Source organism: Neophocaena asiaeorientalis, unplaced genomic scaffold (genome assembly GCF_003031525.2).
Source record: "Neophocaena asiaeorientalis asiaeorientalis breed wild unplaced genomic scaffold, Neophocaena_asiaeorientalis_V1.1 scaffold241, whole genome shotgun sequence".
In the NCBI taxonomy this organism is placed as follows: domain Eukaryota; kingdom Metazoa; phylum Chordata; class Mammalia; order Artiodactyla; family Phocoenidae; genus Neophocaena; species Neophocaena asiaeorientalis.
Genome location: NW_020172287.1, coordinates 1,667,424 through 1,686,246, shown reverse-complemented (window position 1 = coordinate 1,686,246; position 18,823 = coordinate 1,667,424). Strand labels below are relative to the sequence as shown.

The 18,823-nt window shown below is 42.9% G+C and overlaps 1 protein-coding gene across 1 annotated transcript in view; it reads left to right on the top strand.

The window, feature by feature from the left end:
- Nucleotides 1-18,823, top strand: part of ZFP2 (ZFP2 zinc finger protein) — a 62,824-nt gene that overhangs the window by 27,211 nt on the left and 16,790 nt on the right. The window contains 1 exon segment of the mRNA XM_024764579.1: nt 7,941-9,437. Coding sequence (XP_024620347.1) covers nt 8,017-9,437 — 1,421 coding nt within the window. The 5' untranslated portion in view covers nt 7,941-8,016.

Genomic DNA, 18,823 nt, shown 5'->3' with positions numbered 1-18,823 from the left:
TTAATCTGAATCTACTACTTATTTAATCCCATTCTCCTCTAAGCATTTAATGCTTCGTAATCTTTGTTATCTGCCTACTAATCCCCCTCACAACTGAAATTTCTTTATTAGATGTTATCGTGACTTTTCTCTGAAAAAATGCATTTTACACCTTTATCTTTTCTACTCATGTGAAAGTGTTGATCACTTCTTTTCATACACTGTTTAAAGAGTTAGGCAGATATTTTTTGGTGTCTGGATAGTGTATGGCTATCTAAGTACAGAGCAATAAAAGAAATCAGTAAAAAAACATTGATAGGAAAAAAATCATCTTGTGACCATCGCTGCTTGTTTCCATTAAGCTTTCTAAAGAACAGGATTCTGGAAGAGTCACTGTGTCAAAGGATATATACATTTTTCTGGCTCTTGCTACATATTGTACAACTTTGGATATTATCTTATGCTTTTCATGCTAATTTTTAGGTATAGAATGATTGCTTAAGGTAGCTTTAATTAACCTTATTACAGATTTCTGTGGATTCAATTACTATTGCTATTTGTATTCTTACATAAATAACAAACAAATGTTTTTTGAGCACTGGGCCCTGTTCCTAACATTGGGTGTAGAGCAATGAGCAAAACAGGCAGAGTTTCCACGTGGAGTTTATAGTCTAGTCGGGGAAACAATAAATTAATCAAGAAAGAAGGCAGGGAAGGAGAAGGGAGAAGAAAGGAAGGAAGAAGGGAGGGACCGACTATTCATAGAGTCAGGTGCTGTGTAGAAAAACAAAGCATCATAAGGGAAGTAATCAGTTAATAGGAGTGCTGTTTTATAGGGGTGATCAGGGAAGGCCTCTTCTTTAAGGTGACTACTGAACAGATACTCAAAGTGATGGTCATGTGGGAGCAGATTCTGGGCACAGGGAGCAGCAGGTGCAAAGACCTTGTGGTAAATTGCATGGCATTGTTTGAAGGGAAAATGTGAGATGTGAAGATTTCTTTAAACTTTGTCTTTCAGTCCTGTGAAAAAATTTATTTCTACTATCATATTTTTTATTTCTATGAGCCTTCTCATCTCTAAGTGCTCCTTCTTTTTTAATAGCAATCTTTTAAAATGCATGTATTAACTTCTCTTGTCTGTATGAGGATATATAAATGATATTTTTGGTAGGGGTTTTTTGTTTTGGTTTTGGTTTTCTTTTGCAGCATTTTGCTCCCTAGATTATTTTAGTGCATTTATTTATGACTTTTTCATTCTTTCACTGTCATGTTGGTGGGTTTTCTAGAAGCATCAAAGGCAAACAAAGCCATTGCTCATACTGGATTTTCCTCTCCCAGTTTTCTACCCACCTTCCGACTTCTCTATTGGGCTGAATCCTAAAGATGTATCACTTGCATAAGATTACATTTCACACTGTATTTCTCTTGTCTCTCTGAATATCTATCTAGCCACTAGTATGTAGGCTCACTGAATTGTCATGATTGAGCTTACTTTTATTTATATCCCCTGCCTAGCATGTTGTCTGCGAGAGTAGGTATTTAATATCTTTGTTGAGTGAATATTAGATGACATCAAGTAGAATTTTTAGTAATCAGGTAAAACTATAGCTTTGAAAATTATATTTATTACACTCATATCAATGAATATTTTAATTATCAGGAAGAGCGAATAAGAAGGGCAAAGCAGCAAGGATGGAATCTTGAGGAATAACATTCGACTGGGGGCCAAAGATGCTCTAGCAAAAGTGACAGAAAAAGTGGTCAGAGGGAGAGGAGAGAGTTATGGAGAGCTGGGCCAAGGGAAGAGAGAAAAACAGAGAAGAGTGCAACAGTGCCAAGTAAGAAATGAGAAACGCTATTGATCTTAGTGTAGAGGAAGTGGCCTGTAACCCAGGGAGGCACTCTGGTGCTGCAGGACATGTGCCTGGGGAGAAGAGTGAAGAAGTAAACGAGGACTTTTATGGGGAATTCCCTGGCGGTCTAGTGGTTAGGACTCTGCACTCTCACTGCCAAGAGCCTAGGTTCAATCCCTGGTCACGGAACTAAGATCCCACAAGCCGTGTGACAAGTCCCACCACCACCACCCCGCCCCCCACCTCCCCAAAAAAGAGAGACTTTTAAGTACAGACTATCCTTTCAACAAAGTTAACTTTGAAGGAAAAGGAAGAAAGGGCAGGACCTGAAAGAAGTCAGATGTAGAATGCCTCCGATTTGTCTTTTACTGAGATAGAGACTTGAATGTATTTACAAGAGCAGAGAGGTACCTGTTGGAGAGAAGGAAATAAAGACACAGAAAAGTGGAGGAAGAGAACGGAGCTCAGAAAACATGATGATATGCAAATTCCAGATCTTGTTCTTTCTAGATTTTCTTTGATGTTACTGCCAGTTAGTCTCATTATGCTGTCCAAAACCAAGCGGGGAAAGCGGCAACCAAGTGCTGTGCTCAGCTCTTCCCCAGGTATCATCTGATTTACCTCCCTGTGTGAGTAAATGTATATGTGTGTACACATGCACACACAAAGGGAGAGAATTTATGTGCTCTTACCGAGTCCCCACGTACCTTCATGCCACCTTCATAATGAGCCTCATTAATGGTTAGTACAGGCACATATCTTTGCTTCCAGTAGGAAAACTAATCTAAAAGACTGTAATCAATGTAGGTGAATCCAAAAAGCTTGTTCATCCTTGCACAGGCTCTCAGCACTGGTGGTTCCTTCTGCCTGGGATGCTCTCCCTTTGATAGTCCTGTGACACCCTCCTTGGCCCCTAAAGTCTTGTCTTCAATGTCACCTTGTCAGTGAGGCCTTTCCTGAAGATTGTATCTAAAATTACAAACTTTTCCCCTTACCCATCATATTCCCTATTTCCATTTTATTGCTTTTATTTTTTCCATAAGGTATACCACTTAAATACTAAGTGTTTTACTTATTTATTATGTTGATTACCCTTCTTCCTCTCACTAAAATATAAGTTCCTCCAGGGCACTTTTGTTCATTGCTGTATCCCTAGCACCTTGAACAGTGCCTCACTCAATAAATAGTTATTGAATGAATGATTTATCATGTTCAGAAGATCGATCTGGCTGCTTTGTGGAGAATGCACTCTAGGGTAGTAAGAGTGTTACGTAGGAAGTCCAGTCAGGTGAGTACTGAAATAGTCTGGTTGAATGGAAGGAGTAACTTAACTGTTAGGCTGGAAGAAATATAAAAGGAGAAAAGAAATAAATCAGCTTGCTCTAGGAAGAGCAGGGCCTGCTGCCCAAGTCTCTCACCCAGGCCCCCAACCCCTGGTCAAATACTCTGCAGGCTCTTGGCCTCTACTATGGCCAGTCCCAGCCATAAATACTGAAAGAGCTGTGCTTTCCCATACCCCTTGGTCCTGGGGACTCTTACGTCCTGATGAGTACCAAAGTTAATATAAATCCTAAAGTTAACTAGGCATTCTAAGACTATAAGGGAGTATGGGCCATCACTTGAAAGAACTGCTTAGGAATAAAGGAACGGAAGAGAGAGCTGTATATTGTTTGACATAAAATAATAATGATAACCTCTAACAATCATTGACCTCTTATTGTGGCCAAGCATAAAGCTGTGCATGTTACAGGTCCTTATTTAATGAGAGCAAAATGGTAAGGATTGGAAATGTCGTCCAATCCTGAAAGAGCTATGGTTTTGATATTTAGTGCTCAGTTCCAGGCTTCAATACTTCACTAATATGAGTAAAGCCACCTTAACAATTTTATGTTTTCCACAGAGACAGTTATGTAATCTGGGAAAAATGAAATTTCCTCCCCTCTCATTTGTCTAAAAGTGGTCACACTTTTGGAACAATATTAAATAGTTGCAGTAATAGTAAGCATCCTTTCCTTGATTCTGTTTTTTAGTGTGAATTCTTCTAGTGTTTTCTTTTTATGCTTGGTACAATGCTAATATTTTTGTTTTTGAATCAGGATTGGATGTTGGATATTATCAAACACTTTGAAGCATCCATCAGGTTGATCATATGCCCTTTTTTCCATGACCTATTAATATATTACTAGATTCCTAATAGTGAGCAGTCTGGAATTCCTGGATAAATCCTTTGTTCAAACATATAAACATTTAAGTAACATTTCAGGAATGCTTTAGGAGTATTGCAATTTCTGAATCTTTCATATTTAAGAACATGTATTGTTTTTTCCTATGCATGTATAGAGTACTGGCTATGTGGAATTCTTGAGTCACATCAGTTTTTCCTCAATCCTTTGTAGACATGACTCCACTGTCCTTCGCCATCCCATGTTCTTGGAGAGATCACTTAGGCCAGTTTTAAAAAAATGTGTAGGGCAGTCTATTTTTTTTCTTTTTCTTAACAAATCTTCAGAGGTAACTTTTTAAGTTAGGTCTCTAAATTCCATGAAGATACACTGAACCCTTACTATTAAGTTTTCTGCAGTATATGTTTCAACTTAAAATGATCAATATTTTCCAAAATAGAAAATATTTTGTTGTTCTTCTCATTTGTTTTTTGAAATGTTATATATACAGAAGAATGTGTAAAATATGGGTACTACTTAGCAAAAACCTGCCTAGTCTTCTAAGCCCTTTATAAATATCAACTAATTATTGTTCACATATCAACACTAGATAGGTACCATTTAACAGATGAGGAAACTGGAGCACAGGACAGGTTAAGTAATCTGCCCAAGGTCGCACAGCTAACAGTGATGGAGCCAGGTGGTCCGGCTCCAAAGTTGTTGTCTTAACCGTACTGCTTTTTTTATAGTTCATGATGATAAAAATGAATGAATAATAACAAAAGAAAACACCCAGGCACCAGAGCCCAGATTCAGATTCAGAAACGGAACACTGCTAGTACCCTAGTAGCTTTATATGCACCTCCTCATTCCCATCCTCTTCCTCTACCCAAGACATAACCACTGTTCTCACTTCTGTGATAAATCCCTTCCCTTGCTTTTCTTTATAGTATTGCTATCCACAGATGAACAATATATTTATAGTCTGTTTTTAAACTTTATCTAAATGGACTCTTACTGTATTTATTTTTCTGTGACTTTGCTTAAATTATTCATTTATATTGATCTGTGTGGCTTTAGTTTATTAATGTTTACTGTCTTAAGCAGTTCAGGCTGCTATAACATAATACCATAGACCAGGTGACTGAATTTATCAGACATTTATTTCTCATAGTTCCCGACGCTGGAAGTCTGAGATCAGGGTGCTAGCATGGATGGGTTTTTGGTGAGGGCCCTCCTCCTGGTTCACAGAATAGAGCAAGTTCCCTCATGTGTGCCACTTCTTATCAGGGCACTAATTTTATCAGGGCTTTACCCTCATGACCCAAAGACTCCCACTTCTTAATATTGTCTCACTGGGGATTAGGCTTCAACATATGAATTTTGGGGAGAGGCAGACGTGAAATCCGTAACATTCACTGTTTTCATTTCTCTTGTATAAGTATTTGACAATTTAGTTATCCTTTCTCTTGTTGGTAGACATTTGGGTTGTTTCCAGTTTTTTGCTACTGTACACAATGCTACTTTAAAAATTATGAATCATGGTGAACCTTTACAATATAGATTTACCTAAGTGTATGTACCTACTAGTGGATTTGCTAAATCTTATAGTCTGTGTGCCTGTTCTACATTCTAGGTAGTGCTAAACTGTTTTTCAAATACTTGAACAAAATTACACTCCTACCAGCAGTATGTGAAGTTCCCCATACTGCACATCTTTCTAAATTCTGAGGCTGTCAGTTTGAATTTTTGAATTTTGTTTCTCAGGTGGATGTGGTAATAGTATCTCACTGAGGCTTTACTCAACCTTCTCCTGGTTACTGTTGGATTGGCATCTTTGCTTATGTTTACTCACTATTCAGGTTTCCTTTTCTTTTTCTTTTTTTAAAATACATTTATTTATTTTTATTTTTGGCTGCATTGGGCCTTCATTGCTGTGCATGGGCTTTCTCTAGTTGCGGCGAGCAGGGGCTCCTCTTCGTTGCGGTGCGTGGGCTTCTCATTGTGGTGGCTTCTCGTTTCACAGCACAGGCTCTAGGCGCGCAGGCTTCAATAGTTGTGGCATGTGGGCTCAGTAGTTGTGGCTCACAGGCTCTAGAGTGCAGGCTCAGTAGTTGGGGTGCACGGGCTTAGTTGCTCCACAGCATGTGGGATCTTCCCAGACCAGGGCTTAAACCCATGTGCCCTGTGTTGGCAGGCGGATTCTTAACCACTGCACCACCAGGGAAGTCCCCAGGTTTCCTTTTCTTAAGTGTCTATTCAAGTCTTCTGTCCATTTCTCTAGTGGGCTTAGTGTTAAACAGATATTGTTTTCCAAGTCTAAGTTCTAGAGCTCTTTTTGGGTCATGTGTTGCAAATCCCTTCTCCCAGTATGTAACTTTTTATTTTTTTTACATCTTTTTTTTTTTCACATCTTTTGATGACTGGAAGCATTTATTCTTCCAATGTTTATTCTCCCATTTGGCTTTAATGCTTTCCCCCCAACCCCTTGTTCTCCTGCTTTTATTATTTTAAAATTTTCTTGAACCTCTACCTAGTTTCCAAATTTGATATTTTCTGTGTGTCATTCATCTTTGAATAGTTTTGTCTGTCTGGACATTGTATTTGTCTAACAGTGTGTCTAATAGATGTCCCATGTCCTTTATGTTGTTTACTGGGTAGCACTTGGAATGATCTCAAAGAACTTCAGTTGGATAGCTGGATATGATAGAGTGAAGTGGGGCAGGAGGCAGCCTCCAGTTCATGTGTTGCCTGTTGGTATTTCATGCTTGACTGGATAGGTCCTCTCTGAGGTTACTTGGTGGTGTGTGTGTTTTACAGGTGGAGCCTGCTTGGCTTTCCACTTTTTCTGTTTTATGTAACCAGGTCAGATTGGAAGGAGGAAGTCCAGTTCATGTGTATCTTTTGCTTCATAGTAAACCTCCTGCCCACAGACCTTTGGTCTGCTGGTTCAGTGTTGATAATTTTGATCAAGCCGACAAGGTGATTCTTGGATTGTAGTCCCTGTCCTCTGCCTCTCTGCCTCCAGGATGTTTTGTCTGGGATAAGAAATGGGATCTGAGAAAATAAAGTCTGAGTGGCTACAAGGCCTTTCCTCCAGCCCCATCTCAAGCAGTTCAACAGATTCTCCCCTACCTGCCTCTGCCACCAGTTCTTATCTGTAAGGAATGGATATTTAGGAAAGGGTAGGGCCCTTTAGGACTCTCTTACCTAAAGAGAGTGAGAAAATCACATGCTCCTTGTGGAGCAGAGGAGCTTTTAGATTTTGCCATCCTCCCTTGAGAGTTTAAGTTTCAAGTATGTTCTGGTATTTTATGTTCCAGACAAGTATGTTCCCTAAGCGTAGTTTATATACATTAATTTACTTAATCCTTATCAGATTATTTTATCCTCATTTTATATCTCTGAAAACTCAGACTCAGAGAAACAACTACTTAAGATGATAAGTGATTAACAGCCAGTGTTTAAACCCACGTTTGTCTGACTCTAGGGTAAACAATCTTTTCACTGTGTCACACTGTGATGTTTTATGAAGATTTAGTATCAGAATTATAGGCAGCCTTCGGGAGGGAAGAAACTGCTGGTAGGAGTACCAGATAAATGTTCCAGGGCTTTGTGATCTGCCTCTCCCAATCCCAGCTCATCTGTATATCTTCCCTTAGTTCCATCTTCATTATTTAGTTTTGTCCAGTGGTCAGTGATTTCAGTATCTATCCCTCCTGCATAGGCTCACTCTTTCCTCTGCTTACCCTGCTTCTAGTTTCCCTGTTATTTATGGACGGCTCACTGTTTTTCCCTCCCTTCCAATTCTCTTCCTAATTATAGGGACATCTTTGAAAGCTCTCAGATGTGCCCTATAGTCATTCTCAGTTTCATTCTCTTCTTCCTGCCTTATACAGTTTTCAGCACAGAAACCAATGTGTATTTGAATTTTTATTTTTTTCAGACTGGGAGATAAGACTTGAAACCAAAGAGTCAACTACAAAGCCCTAATTACTGAAGATTTATCTTATGGGGTAATAATGGAAAGAGAAGGTCTCTGGCATTCTTCTTTAGGGGAAACCTGGGAACCTGATAATTGGTTAGAGGGGCAACAGAAAAACCAGGATAGACATCTGGGCCAAGTGCACATTACCCATAAGGAAACCCTCACTGTGAGAAGGACATGTGGAGGTAATGAATTTGAAAGATGTTTCAGTCAGGGTTCAATCATTGATACACAACAAACTATTCCTGTGGGGAAAAGTCCTCACAGTTGGAATTCACATGGAAAAGACACTAAACAAAATGCTGAATTAATTAAAACTCAAAGAATGTTTGCAGGAAAGAAAATCTATGGATGTAATGAGTGTGGGAAAACCTTCAGCCAGAGTTCATCCCTCCTTAAGCACCAGAGGACTCATACAGGGGAGAAACCCTATAACTGTAATGTATGTGGGAAGCACTTCATTGAACGCTCCTCGCTTACCATACATCAAAGAATTCATACTGGAGAGAAACCTTACAAATGTAACGAATGTGGGAAAACCTTCAGTCAGAGCATGAATCTTACTGTTCATCAAAGAACTCATACTGGAGAGAAACCATATCAATGTAAAGAGTGTGGAAAAGCTTTCCGCAAGAATTCATCCCTTATTCAGCATGAAAGGATTCATACTGGAGAGAAACCCTACAAATGTAATGAATGTGGTAAAGCTTTTACCCAAAGTATGAATCTCACAGTGCATCAAAGAACTCATACAGGAGAAAAACCCTATGAATGTAGTGAATGTGGAAAAGCCTTCAGTCAAAGTATGCATCTTACTGTACATCAGAGAAGCCATACTGGAGAAAAGCCCTATGAGTGTAGTGAATGTGGAAAAGCCTTTAGTAAGAGTTCAGCTCTTACCCTGCATCAGCGAAATCATACTGGAGAAAAACCCTACAAATGTAACAAATGTGGGAAGTCCTTTAGCCAAAGTACATACCTTATAGAGCATCAGAGACTTCATTCTGGAGTAAAACCTTTTGAATGTAATCAGTGTGGGAAAGCTTTCAGTAAGAATTCATCTCTTACTCAGCATCGGAGAATTCATACTGGAGAGAAACCTTATGAGTGTATGATATGTGGGAAACATTTCACTGGGCGATCATCCCTTACTGTACATCAGGTTACTCATACTGGAGAGAAGCCTTATGAATGCAGTGAATGTGGAAAGGCCTTCAGCCAGAGCGCATACCTTATTGAGCATCAAAGAATTCATACTGGTGAGAAGCCCTATGAATGCAATCAGTGTGGAAAAGCCTTCATTAAGAATTCATCCCTTATAGTGCATCAGAGAACTCATACAGGAGAGAAACCCTATCAGTGTAATGAATGTGGAAAAGCCTTCAGTCGGAGTACAAATCTTACACGGCATCAGAGAACTCATACATGAGGGAAGCTTCCATGGGATCCTTCACCGTGGTGAACCCTTCAGTGATAATCAGATCAGTCATGTGATGTAGAAACCTAATAAATGTAACGATTGTAGTAATCTTTTAGTTGAAGTATAATATACCATATCAGAAAATACAGACCACTGCAGAGAAACCATATAAAAGTGGAGAAATCTTGATTCAGAAAGTAAAACTTTATACCAGGTTTAAGTAGCTAATGTTCTAAGCAATGAGGATTCATGCTGAAGATAAGTTCTATTGTATTATACTGCAGATTCTCCTTTGGACATCAGAGACTTCACACTGGAGAGGAAATGTGAGAGTGCTTAACTGGATAGCCCAAAGACCTGGTATGTAGTCCTGATCTGCCACTAACTTGGACAAGTCACCTACTTTCACCAGGTCCCAGTGTCCTTATTTGGTAAATGAGGGATTTTAGATTTAGAAGGCTCCAAGATCCCTATAAGATCTAAAATGATACAAACATAAATATGCTTGATTTTTCACCATGTTATATATGTTATCTAGATGTTCCTATTCCATAATCTGGTTTCCCTGAATGTTTTGAGTCAAAACTCTCTACCTCTACCAACTTCTATTATCCCTCCATGTCCTTCCCCCTCTCCCTGTTATTTTCTCCTCTGAAATATTGGCTGCTTGCTACCAGATGATAGAATAATTGTGCAAATCTTAATGCAATAGCATGCTGTTTTAAGTTCTCAATTAACAGTCATTAAACTATTGTTAAATAAGCTAATTACTTAGAAAACAATATAACAAATATAGTCTTTGAGTACATAGGATTCAAATACATCTTTGTGTTGTACTCTAACTATCAGAGTGGAAAGCAGAAGAGGCTGAACACTAACAGACATGAAAATTTGACATATTAACAAAATCTTTGCTACTCACAACATATTCAAAACAATCATAGAGAAAGATTTTATAGATCTATAGTTATGAGAATAGTTAAGGCAATTTATTTTATACACATTTAATAAGTGCTAAATAGGTGCTAAATATGATTAGGAAATCAAACTGCATAAGATTGTTTTGTTTTCTAAGGGCTGAACCGAGAAACTGGCAGTGGGATGGGAGAGGAAGGGAAGAATTCAAGCAATAATAAGGCAGAATCTAGGTAATGTAATCAATTAAATGTGAGCACTTGAATTTATTTGGGTGGATGGGTGCCATAATTAAGAACACAAAATGTTGACTGACTTTGTGGGGCAATGGTGAGTTTGGTCTGGGGGTATTTTATGAGTCTGTGGGTATCCAAGTGAAGATTCCTGATAGGCAGTAGAATAAGTAGAAGGGGCAGTGATAAAGGGTTTTTTGGGAGTACTGTCTTTGAAGGAAGTGGAAGGCATCATCAGTAGAAGCTGAGGGGAAACAACAGGCAAAAGAAAAATGAAAAACAAAGAAAAATCAGGAGAAGGTGGTGGCATAGAAAAAAGAATTTTAGCATAGGGATAGGAACATTTCATATTTTCAAATGCCACAGAGGATTAAAGTAAGATAAAAATAGAAAATGGCCTTTGGTTTTGGTTATTGATAACCTCTGTAAATTTTAGTGGGTTGAAGAGTGACTTAAAGGTTGAAAAGGACTTAGTAGTTTGAGAAAGGAGAGATTTAGGAAGATAACTAGAGAGAGATTGTGGTTGAGAGAGGGTGTATATATCAGAAGAGCTTTTGGCTACAAATAATAGAAAGCCCAGATAACAATGGCTTACAAGCAAATAGGGATTTGTTTTTCTCCCATAACAAATCTGGAGGTGGTTGGCATTGGTTCAGACAAAATAGTTCAATGCCTTGAGTTTCATGACTTTTTCATCATGTCACATGATGGATCCTATAGCTTCAGGTAAAATATCTGCATTCAGAGCAGGAAGAAAGGGGGTGTGTAGCACCAGCAACATCTGTGCCTTTTATCAGAAAAGGTTTTCCCAGAAGCCCCTCAGCAGACTTCTGCCTAAACCTCACTGACCACAGCTGTGTTGCATGGAGGCTAGGAGCAAAGGAGGCTGAAAAAAATAAGTACTTAGCTCTTTCAGCCTCTATGGAGGAGGTAGGCAAGGAAAAGGGGGGATTGAGAAAGGTGGTGATTTAGCCAATGAATAATCTGCCAAGAGCATTTGTATGATTTAAGGTAGAAGAACTGAGCATGTTTATCACTGCATGGGAGAGTCTGAAGGTGCAGAAAGGAGGGGATGTGCAGCTCAAAGTGGGGAAATAAGATTTGGGGCACAGGTGGAGGCTGCAGGGATCTTTTTTCAACAGGAGGAAGGAAACTTTCCACTGGGAGAGGTGGGAATCAAGAAACGATGGGTACAGAAGATATCTGTGGGTGGCAATGGAGGAGGTTCCCCATGGACTCTGAGTGTTTGGAATTTGAGCAGTTTGGTCTCTTTGGGCTACAGGACCTCTATGGAATTAGAAAAGGCAAGGACTAAGGAGGAATGAAACACTGAATTAATTGTAACCTCAGAAACTTAAGATTTTAAATAATGTCTCTCCCTTGCATCCAGCTTCTTCCTTTCTCTTCATGTATCTTCTTGTTCCCCACCTGATCTCGAGACAGAAATGGAGGGGAAGAAGGAGGCAGAGAGATGGGTAGAAAACAGATGGAAGATTATAAAGACAGTAGCAAAGTTAAAGGCTCAAAAGAAGGCAGAAGACAAGGGGGATAGGAAGAATAAAATGTATTGAAGCCTAAGATGGATGCAATAACCCCAAACTGGTAAAATATTAACACTTAGAGGGAGCAGCAGGAGAAATGGGTCAGACAAATGGGTCAGTAGAAGGTTTCACTACTTTTTCAGGAGTTTTGGAAGCTTCGGGCCCCTGTATGTCAGTGCTCAGCCATTCTGGGCAACAAGTCAGGAGGAAACTTCTGCACCTTTCCTCTATCGGCAGGAGCAGGACTCCTGGTCCCACTTACTAGACGTGAGACCTTGGGCAAGGCACTTAATATATCGCTGTCTCAGTTTTCTTATTTGTTAACAGTGCAAACCTCATAGCTTTGGATTACATGCAATACTAACGTAAAGTGCTTATGAAAGTGCCCAACACATATTTAGTGCTCAATAAATATTTTATTATTATCCTTATATATCTGAAAACAGAACAATATCCAAACTCCTTAGCATGGCATCCACAACCCTTAATTATCTTAGGCTCTCAAAGCAAATGCCTTGTAGGAAGGTGATATAATTGTAGGAGGCTCTCTCTTCCCCCCACCCCACCCCCACTGGTGTAACAGCCTCCTAACTGGTTTCCCTGTATTCCTTCTAGCCGCACCACAGCCTGTTCGCCCCACAGCGGACCGGTGATTCTGTCAAAATGTGTTCAGCCAAGCCACTCTTTTGCTCAAACCCCTTCAATGGTTTTCTGTCACACAGAGAATACATGCAAACTTTTTACAATGTCCTTCAAGCCCTCTACTTACCCTTCCAACCTCCTCTCCCACTCTCCCTTGTTCACTATGCCCTCTCCTGTCACACTGGCCTTGCTAAACCACAGGCTCACCAAGCACACTTCTATCTCTGGTCAGCATCTGTTCTCTTTCCAGATATGCACATGGTTTCCTTCCTCACTACATTCAAATCTCTGCTCAAATGTTACCTCCTCAAAGAGAACTTCTCAAAACGCTGCTGAAAATAATTCCCACCTCCCCACCCCCGTCACACTCTAAACCGTAACACAGCCTCAATGTGTCATCACTACCTCATCAATATTTTCTGTTTATTGTGTACCCCCTCTAGTAGAATTCCACCTGCATAAGTTCAGGGTTTCACTATTTCTCCAGCCCCTAGAACAATGCCTGACACATAAATGCTCCAAAAGTGTCTATAGAATGAAATCTTCAGTAAAAGCCAAAACAGAATGCCATAGTGTTACTAAGTAAAGTCACTGACACTGCTCACTAAGAGGTCCATTCTTGGCTTTTTTTCCGCCACCGACAAAGTTAAAACTCTCTCATCTTTCCTTCCCGAGCTCCGTGAAAATTCAAAGGCAACTAAGTATCTCCAGTCGGATCTTTCTATATTTTACCTCATCCTTGCCCGCCTCCGCAAAATACTGTCCACAAAAATAAATACCACCCAGTTGTACAAGACAGACTCCTTGGCATCCAGCTCCTTCCTCCTGATAAGTCGTGGAGAACCAAGTTTATTCCACCTGTCGACGTTTCTCGCGCCGTGCCCTTGGTCCCGTGGCCACCACTCTGGTCCTGGCCACCACTCTGGTCCCAGCCACCTCCTGAACTGCCGCAGCAGCCTCCTCACTGGTCCGCAGGCCTTCTGCCCGCACCTCCGTCCTCCCGGTCCCCGGGCCCCACTCATCGCCCGAACCACGCCCCACCACGAACGCCAAGCCACACTGTTAGGTTTTTTTGCATCCCCGTGGCCGAGGCATAGTCCCGCTGCCTTCTCAAGTCATCTCCGCGCGGTCCTCCCTCAGGAACGCTCCTTTTCGACTTGTCGCCTCTTTCTGAGTCCTTGGGGGCCGTCCTGGATCAGCTCTACTCACCGGATCAGGTTCCACTTCCTCGGACAGACCTTCCTCATCCCTTTGTTAACTTTTCGTTGGTCTCTGCCTTCCCTAGTCCGACCCAAACGGAACCAAATCCTCACGTGCGGGTTAGCGCGCGGGTGGTTACCTGCCTAGGGAACCGTGACGCCTCCGCCGAGGTCCCTGGGAAATGTAGTTTCTGCAAGGAAACCCCCTTGGCCTGGGTGGGGTGGCGGGTGGGGGTGTTGAGCGGCGGGGCCCTAATCTGCTCAGGCGCGAAGTATCAGTTTCTCCGCCCGGCGCTGGTGCGGGCGCTTGCCGCCGATTCGCCCTCTGGGAAGTGGAGTCTGCGAAGCAGAAGCGCTGCAGCTCTCTGACTTGAGGGAATCCGGCTCGGCGGGTCTCCCGGCAACGCGCAAGCGCAGTTCGGATCCGGACTGCAGACTCCACTTCATTGTGTTCTGCCTGCGATGTGGCGGTGGCGGTCTCTCGCCGCGGGCAGAGGCTCCTCGAAGGGCAACCCAGTGGTGACTAGACACGGTGGCCGAAGCCGCATCGGGAGAGCGGGAGCAGCCTTGGGGTGGTGGAGCCCGGTGGGAAGGGCGGATGAAAACCGAGTAGGTCTGGGTCGTGGTCCGTTCTGAAGGACGGTAATCTGATGCCCCAAACTTCCCGGGACGTATGGCTAAGGTTTGATTCCAAAGACAAAAAGGCCAGGTGTGAGCTCTCGGGTTTAGGGTCCGAATCTGCGGGTGCATGTGGAAAAGGATGCGGTCAGGGCCTCTGGCGTGTGTTTTGGAAACGACTCCGGGAAGCCCATTTACGCTCTGTGGTAGATGCTTACGATTAACATTCGTGGCGCCCAACGCCCACTCCCACCCCCACCCCGCACAAATACACAGCTTCTCTCCCACCTTTGACTCCAGGTCTCCCAAACTGGGCGCCAGAGAAGGAGAGGCTTGAGGCCAGAGAACGGCATGGCCTTGAGAGACGTCTCGACAATGAAAATCCAGCCTTCTTAGCTTCTTTTCTAGGAGAAAGAAGACGACCCTCCTTCTCTACTTCTTTCACTCCCCGCCCCAGGATTAGGCAGCCGTCCAGGCAGGAGACACACTTTTCTTGAGATCTCTCAGCATAATTTAAGGGTAAAAGGCTGGAGAGTGTGTAGAAAGTGTGAAAACGGGCTGGAGGATGCTTTCTTCAAGAAAAGTCAAAGTATTTAAATACAGAAGGGAAGATATGGAGGATCTGACTCAAATTGCTAGGGGGAAAATTGGTGGGAGGTGCTGGGAGTAGCTGCAAGGTGAGCTATTCCCTTTACAGGGGAGACCATCAGAAAGACCCTCCAGGAGGAGAGAGGATTGGGAACAAATAGGGACTAAGAATTCACTACCTGGAGTATTGGAGGATTCCCAGGGTGTGAATGCTCAAAGACCCACTCTGGACTGCTGTGTGGTATCTTTTGACCCAGTCCTCTCCTCATAAACAGTAGAAGGTGTTACCAGCCTGAGGCTCATCAGAGAAGAAGGAATGGCAGTCAGGTGCCTGCCAACCGTGGTCCAGGTGAGTGAGGGATTGCTGTGGGCTTCCCCCTCTAAATTGCCTTAGGAGATTTGAATGTAGTAGTTGAGGAGGGTGGGCCTGTTTCTTTCCCCTGATCAGGAGCTTTTCTCCCAGTCCAGTCTCACTCAGGAGCCTGACCCGCTCCTGCCCGCCCCCCCCCCCATCTTGGGCACATCCTGGTGGGTGTCAGAGCTCAGGAACTTGCTAAAGCTCACCTAAGTGACACAACTGGAAGTGAAACCCAGGTTGGTCCAAAGTGGAAACCTGCGCTCTTTCCACTAGCAAGTAAAATAAGGGTCTAAAGTGGTAAAGGCAGTACCTAACATAGGAGTGATAGAAGAGAGAAATTAGAATGCTTTCTTAGAAAGGTGGGATTTACTGGGCTTTTAAAAAAAATTATATTTGGCTTTTTACTTCAGAGGAATATTGGGTACAAATGAAATCATTCAAGTGGTATGTTTTCAATTTCAATAAATTACTGAAAAGCTTTGAGCAGTGCCAACTTCATTAGAATAAGGGTATGGACTCCACTTTGAAGGACACAACATTCATTTGAATGTACAAATTCTGATGAATTTGGTAAATTTGTTCTAATTCATTCACGCTTAAACCTGTCCAGGGCAGGAATCTGTGGCAGAAATCACTGGAAGGGCTGAGCAGCTGATTGAAAGTGCCATGTCAACCCAGTCCCAGCTCACTGGTTGCTCACCCTTCTCCTTGGTTTCTAGCTTGTCCTTTAGAACCCATCTCAGGCACCACTTTTGTTTTGAAACCTGTCTTCACGGTGCCAGTCCACTGTGATATTTCTCTTCCCTAGCCTTTTCCTCAAATTCATTGTTGGTGTCACACAACTATCTTGTGTTTACAGGCTGCCATAATTTTGGTTGCCATTCAGCAGACCTGTATTAGGGATGTAAAATGTGCCAGGTATTAGATCTATGCCCATGATAGAAAGGTGAACAATGTTCCCTGACAGATTGGTTCATGGGTTCAGTCCAACAAATGTTCCTTGGTTCAGCCTACTTTGTGCAAGGCTCTGGGTGCAGGTAACAGAAACCTAACTCAGACTACCTTAAGCAAAAGCAGGTCTTCATTGGAAGGATACTGGGGTATTGCCCAAAATCCAAAGGCCAAAATGCACCTGTACTTCAGCTAGGCAAGTGGGGTCTAGAATAATCTAAAAGTCCTTTCTCTTGGACCCTTGCCTTTCTTCTCTGGGCTTCTACTTAACTCTTCCTTCTCAGTTCACACCAGCTCTCTTGGCCTCTCAGCCAAGTGTTTCCACAGAAGGTACTAGCTGTGATCAGAGGGAACAAGGTCACATTGTCCAGAAGGACTGTTTCCATGGGAACTGTGTATGTGTGTTGGGTTCAGCTGAAGAAAAGCAGGAGTTGCTGAGTAACACATTTGTAACAGGTGCTGGGTATATGGGCCATGTTCTAGAAGACATGATGGGAAGACAAGGGAGATGTGGAAATGGTCCATAGCTTCTTGGAGTTAAGAGTCTAGTGGGGGAAACCAAAAGTAAACCAAAACTCAGTAAAGTGGGACAGTGCTTGGATGGCCCTGCACAGGTGATATGGGAGCAGTTGAGGAGGGGTGCTGAAGAGGTAATGCTGAAGCCAAGACCTGGGTAGGATTGGTCATAGGGGTGGGGGTACAGGCAGGGCTGTGCAGATTGATGGAGATGGGAGAAAATGTTTTGGGCAAGATGAACAGCCAGTGTGAAGTCCCAGTGCTGAGGAGGCCTGTCCTCTCCACAAGGTATTTTTCTTCAGGGGAACGAAGTCTGATAAAAGCTTGACTCCTAGGAGACCCTGAGGAAGTGCTTCCCTTGTCACAGAACACCATCCCCCTTCTGTGCTAACAGCCCTGCAGACGGTCACAGCATTTCCCAGAGAGTCATGTGAGGGAGTAGCCACCAGTCAATGGGGATGGGTTTGCCCTTACAGGAATCAGTGACCTTCAAGGATGTGGCCGTGCTTTTCACCCAGGATGAATGGGTGCAGCTGAGCCCTGCTCAAAGAGCCCTGTACAGGGATGTAATGCTGGAGAACTACAGCAACCTGGTGTCCCTGGGTAAGTGGGAGCCTCTGAAGTCTCATCTTCATATTTGGAGATTTCTTTGGGACCCGTAAACTGGTTCCATACAGAAGTTGGGGTTGGGAGTGAGCTGTTCTGAGGATGTTATCTCAGTGCCTATCCTTTGTGTCCTGGGCACAGGGCTCTTTGGAGTCTAAGTGCAGATGTCTCAAAGGTGACTAAAGGTCGAATCCTCCCTCCCTTCCAGCAGAGAGAAAGACGGGAACAGATTCTCTGTGTCAGGCCCAAACCATCTTTTCCTCCTTCTGGGAACTGTTGTCTACCCTGGGCCCCTATCAGGTCACCTTTTCCAGGAAGTTCTATGGCCCATACCTCATCCTTGCAATGATTTTATCTCTGGTATGAACAGATATGGCCCATTTTTTTTTTCCCCTCAAAAACAGGACTCTTAGGACCCAAGCCAGATATGTTTTCCCAGCTGGGAAAGGGGGAAGAATGGATGCTGGAGGACTCCTTGGGAGGCTTCTGTCTTGGTAAGCATGCTGCATGTGGGAGGCATCGGGAGGAACACAGCACGTGCGCCAGGCCTGTGGACTGAGAAACGAGCATCTTTTCCCTTCGTGTTCACCTCAATACCTTGTTGCCATATTTGTCCCCACGTGCATGTGGCACTCCTTTCTTGTGGCAGTTTGTGCCTCCCTGGCTCCTCCTCCCCATGATTTTTCTTCTCTCTCTATTTGGCATAGATGGACAGCTCCCCACTGTGCTTGTGTGTCCTGTTGTTGCCTTCAGCATCTGACCGTGCAGTCTCTGCTCACACTTCTCCAATGAGGAGGAACAGCATAGGTTACACACAGCTGAGCAGCTTCTGGTCCTCAGGGCCAGTCACCATGTGCCTACAGAGGCAGCTCTTCTAGCTAAACATTGCACCTTCATATTTGTTCATCCACGTGTACCTACATTCAGCATTTAATTATTCTCCACCTTCCGCTGGTGCTGCACTGGGCTGTAAGCACCATATGAGCACAGCCAGATGTTTTGCCTGTTTTGCTGTATTACTCATGCCCAGCACAGTGCTTGGCACCTAGTAAGTGGCAAAGACTTGTTGCCTGGGGATACAGAGAACACGACAGTTTAGTGGCTGTTACTTGTTTTGAGGAACCCATTGGATCTGGTAGCTTAAGAACGGGAGCAGGGGTGCCTTTCCCTAAGCCCCCCAATATTTTAGAGAGCTATTGGCATGTTCAAGACATTACATTTCACTTTCTGCCAGCATTTGGCCAATTGTAAAAT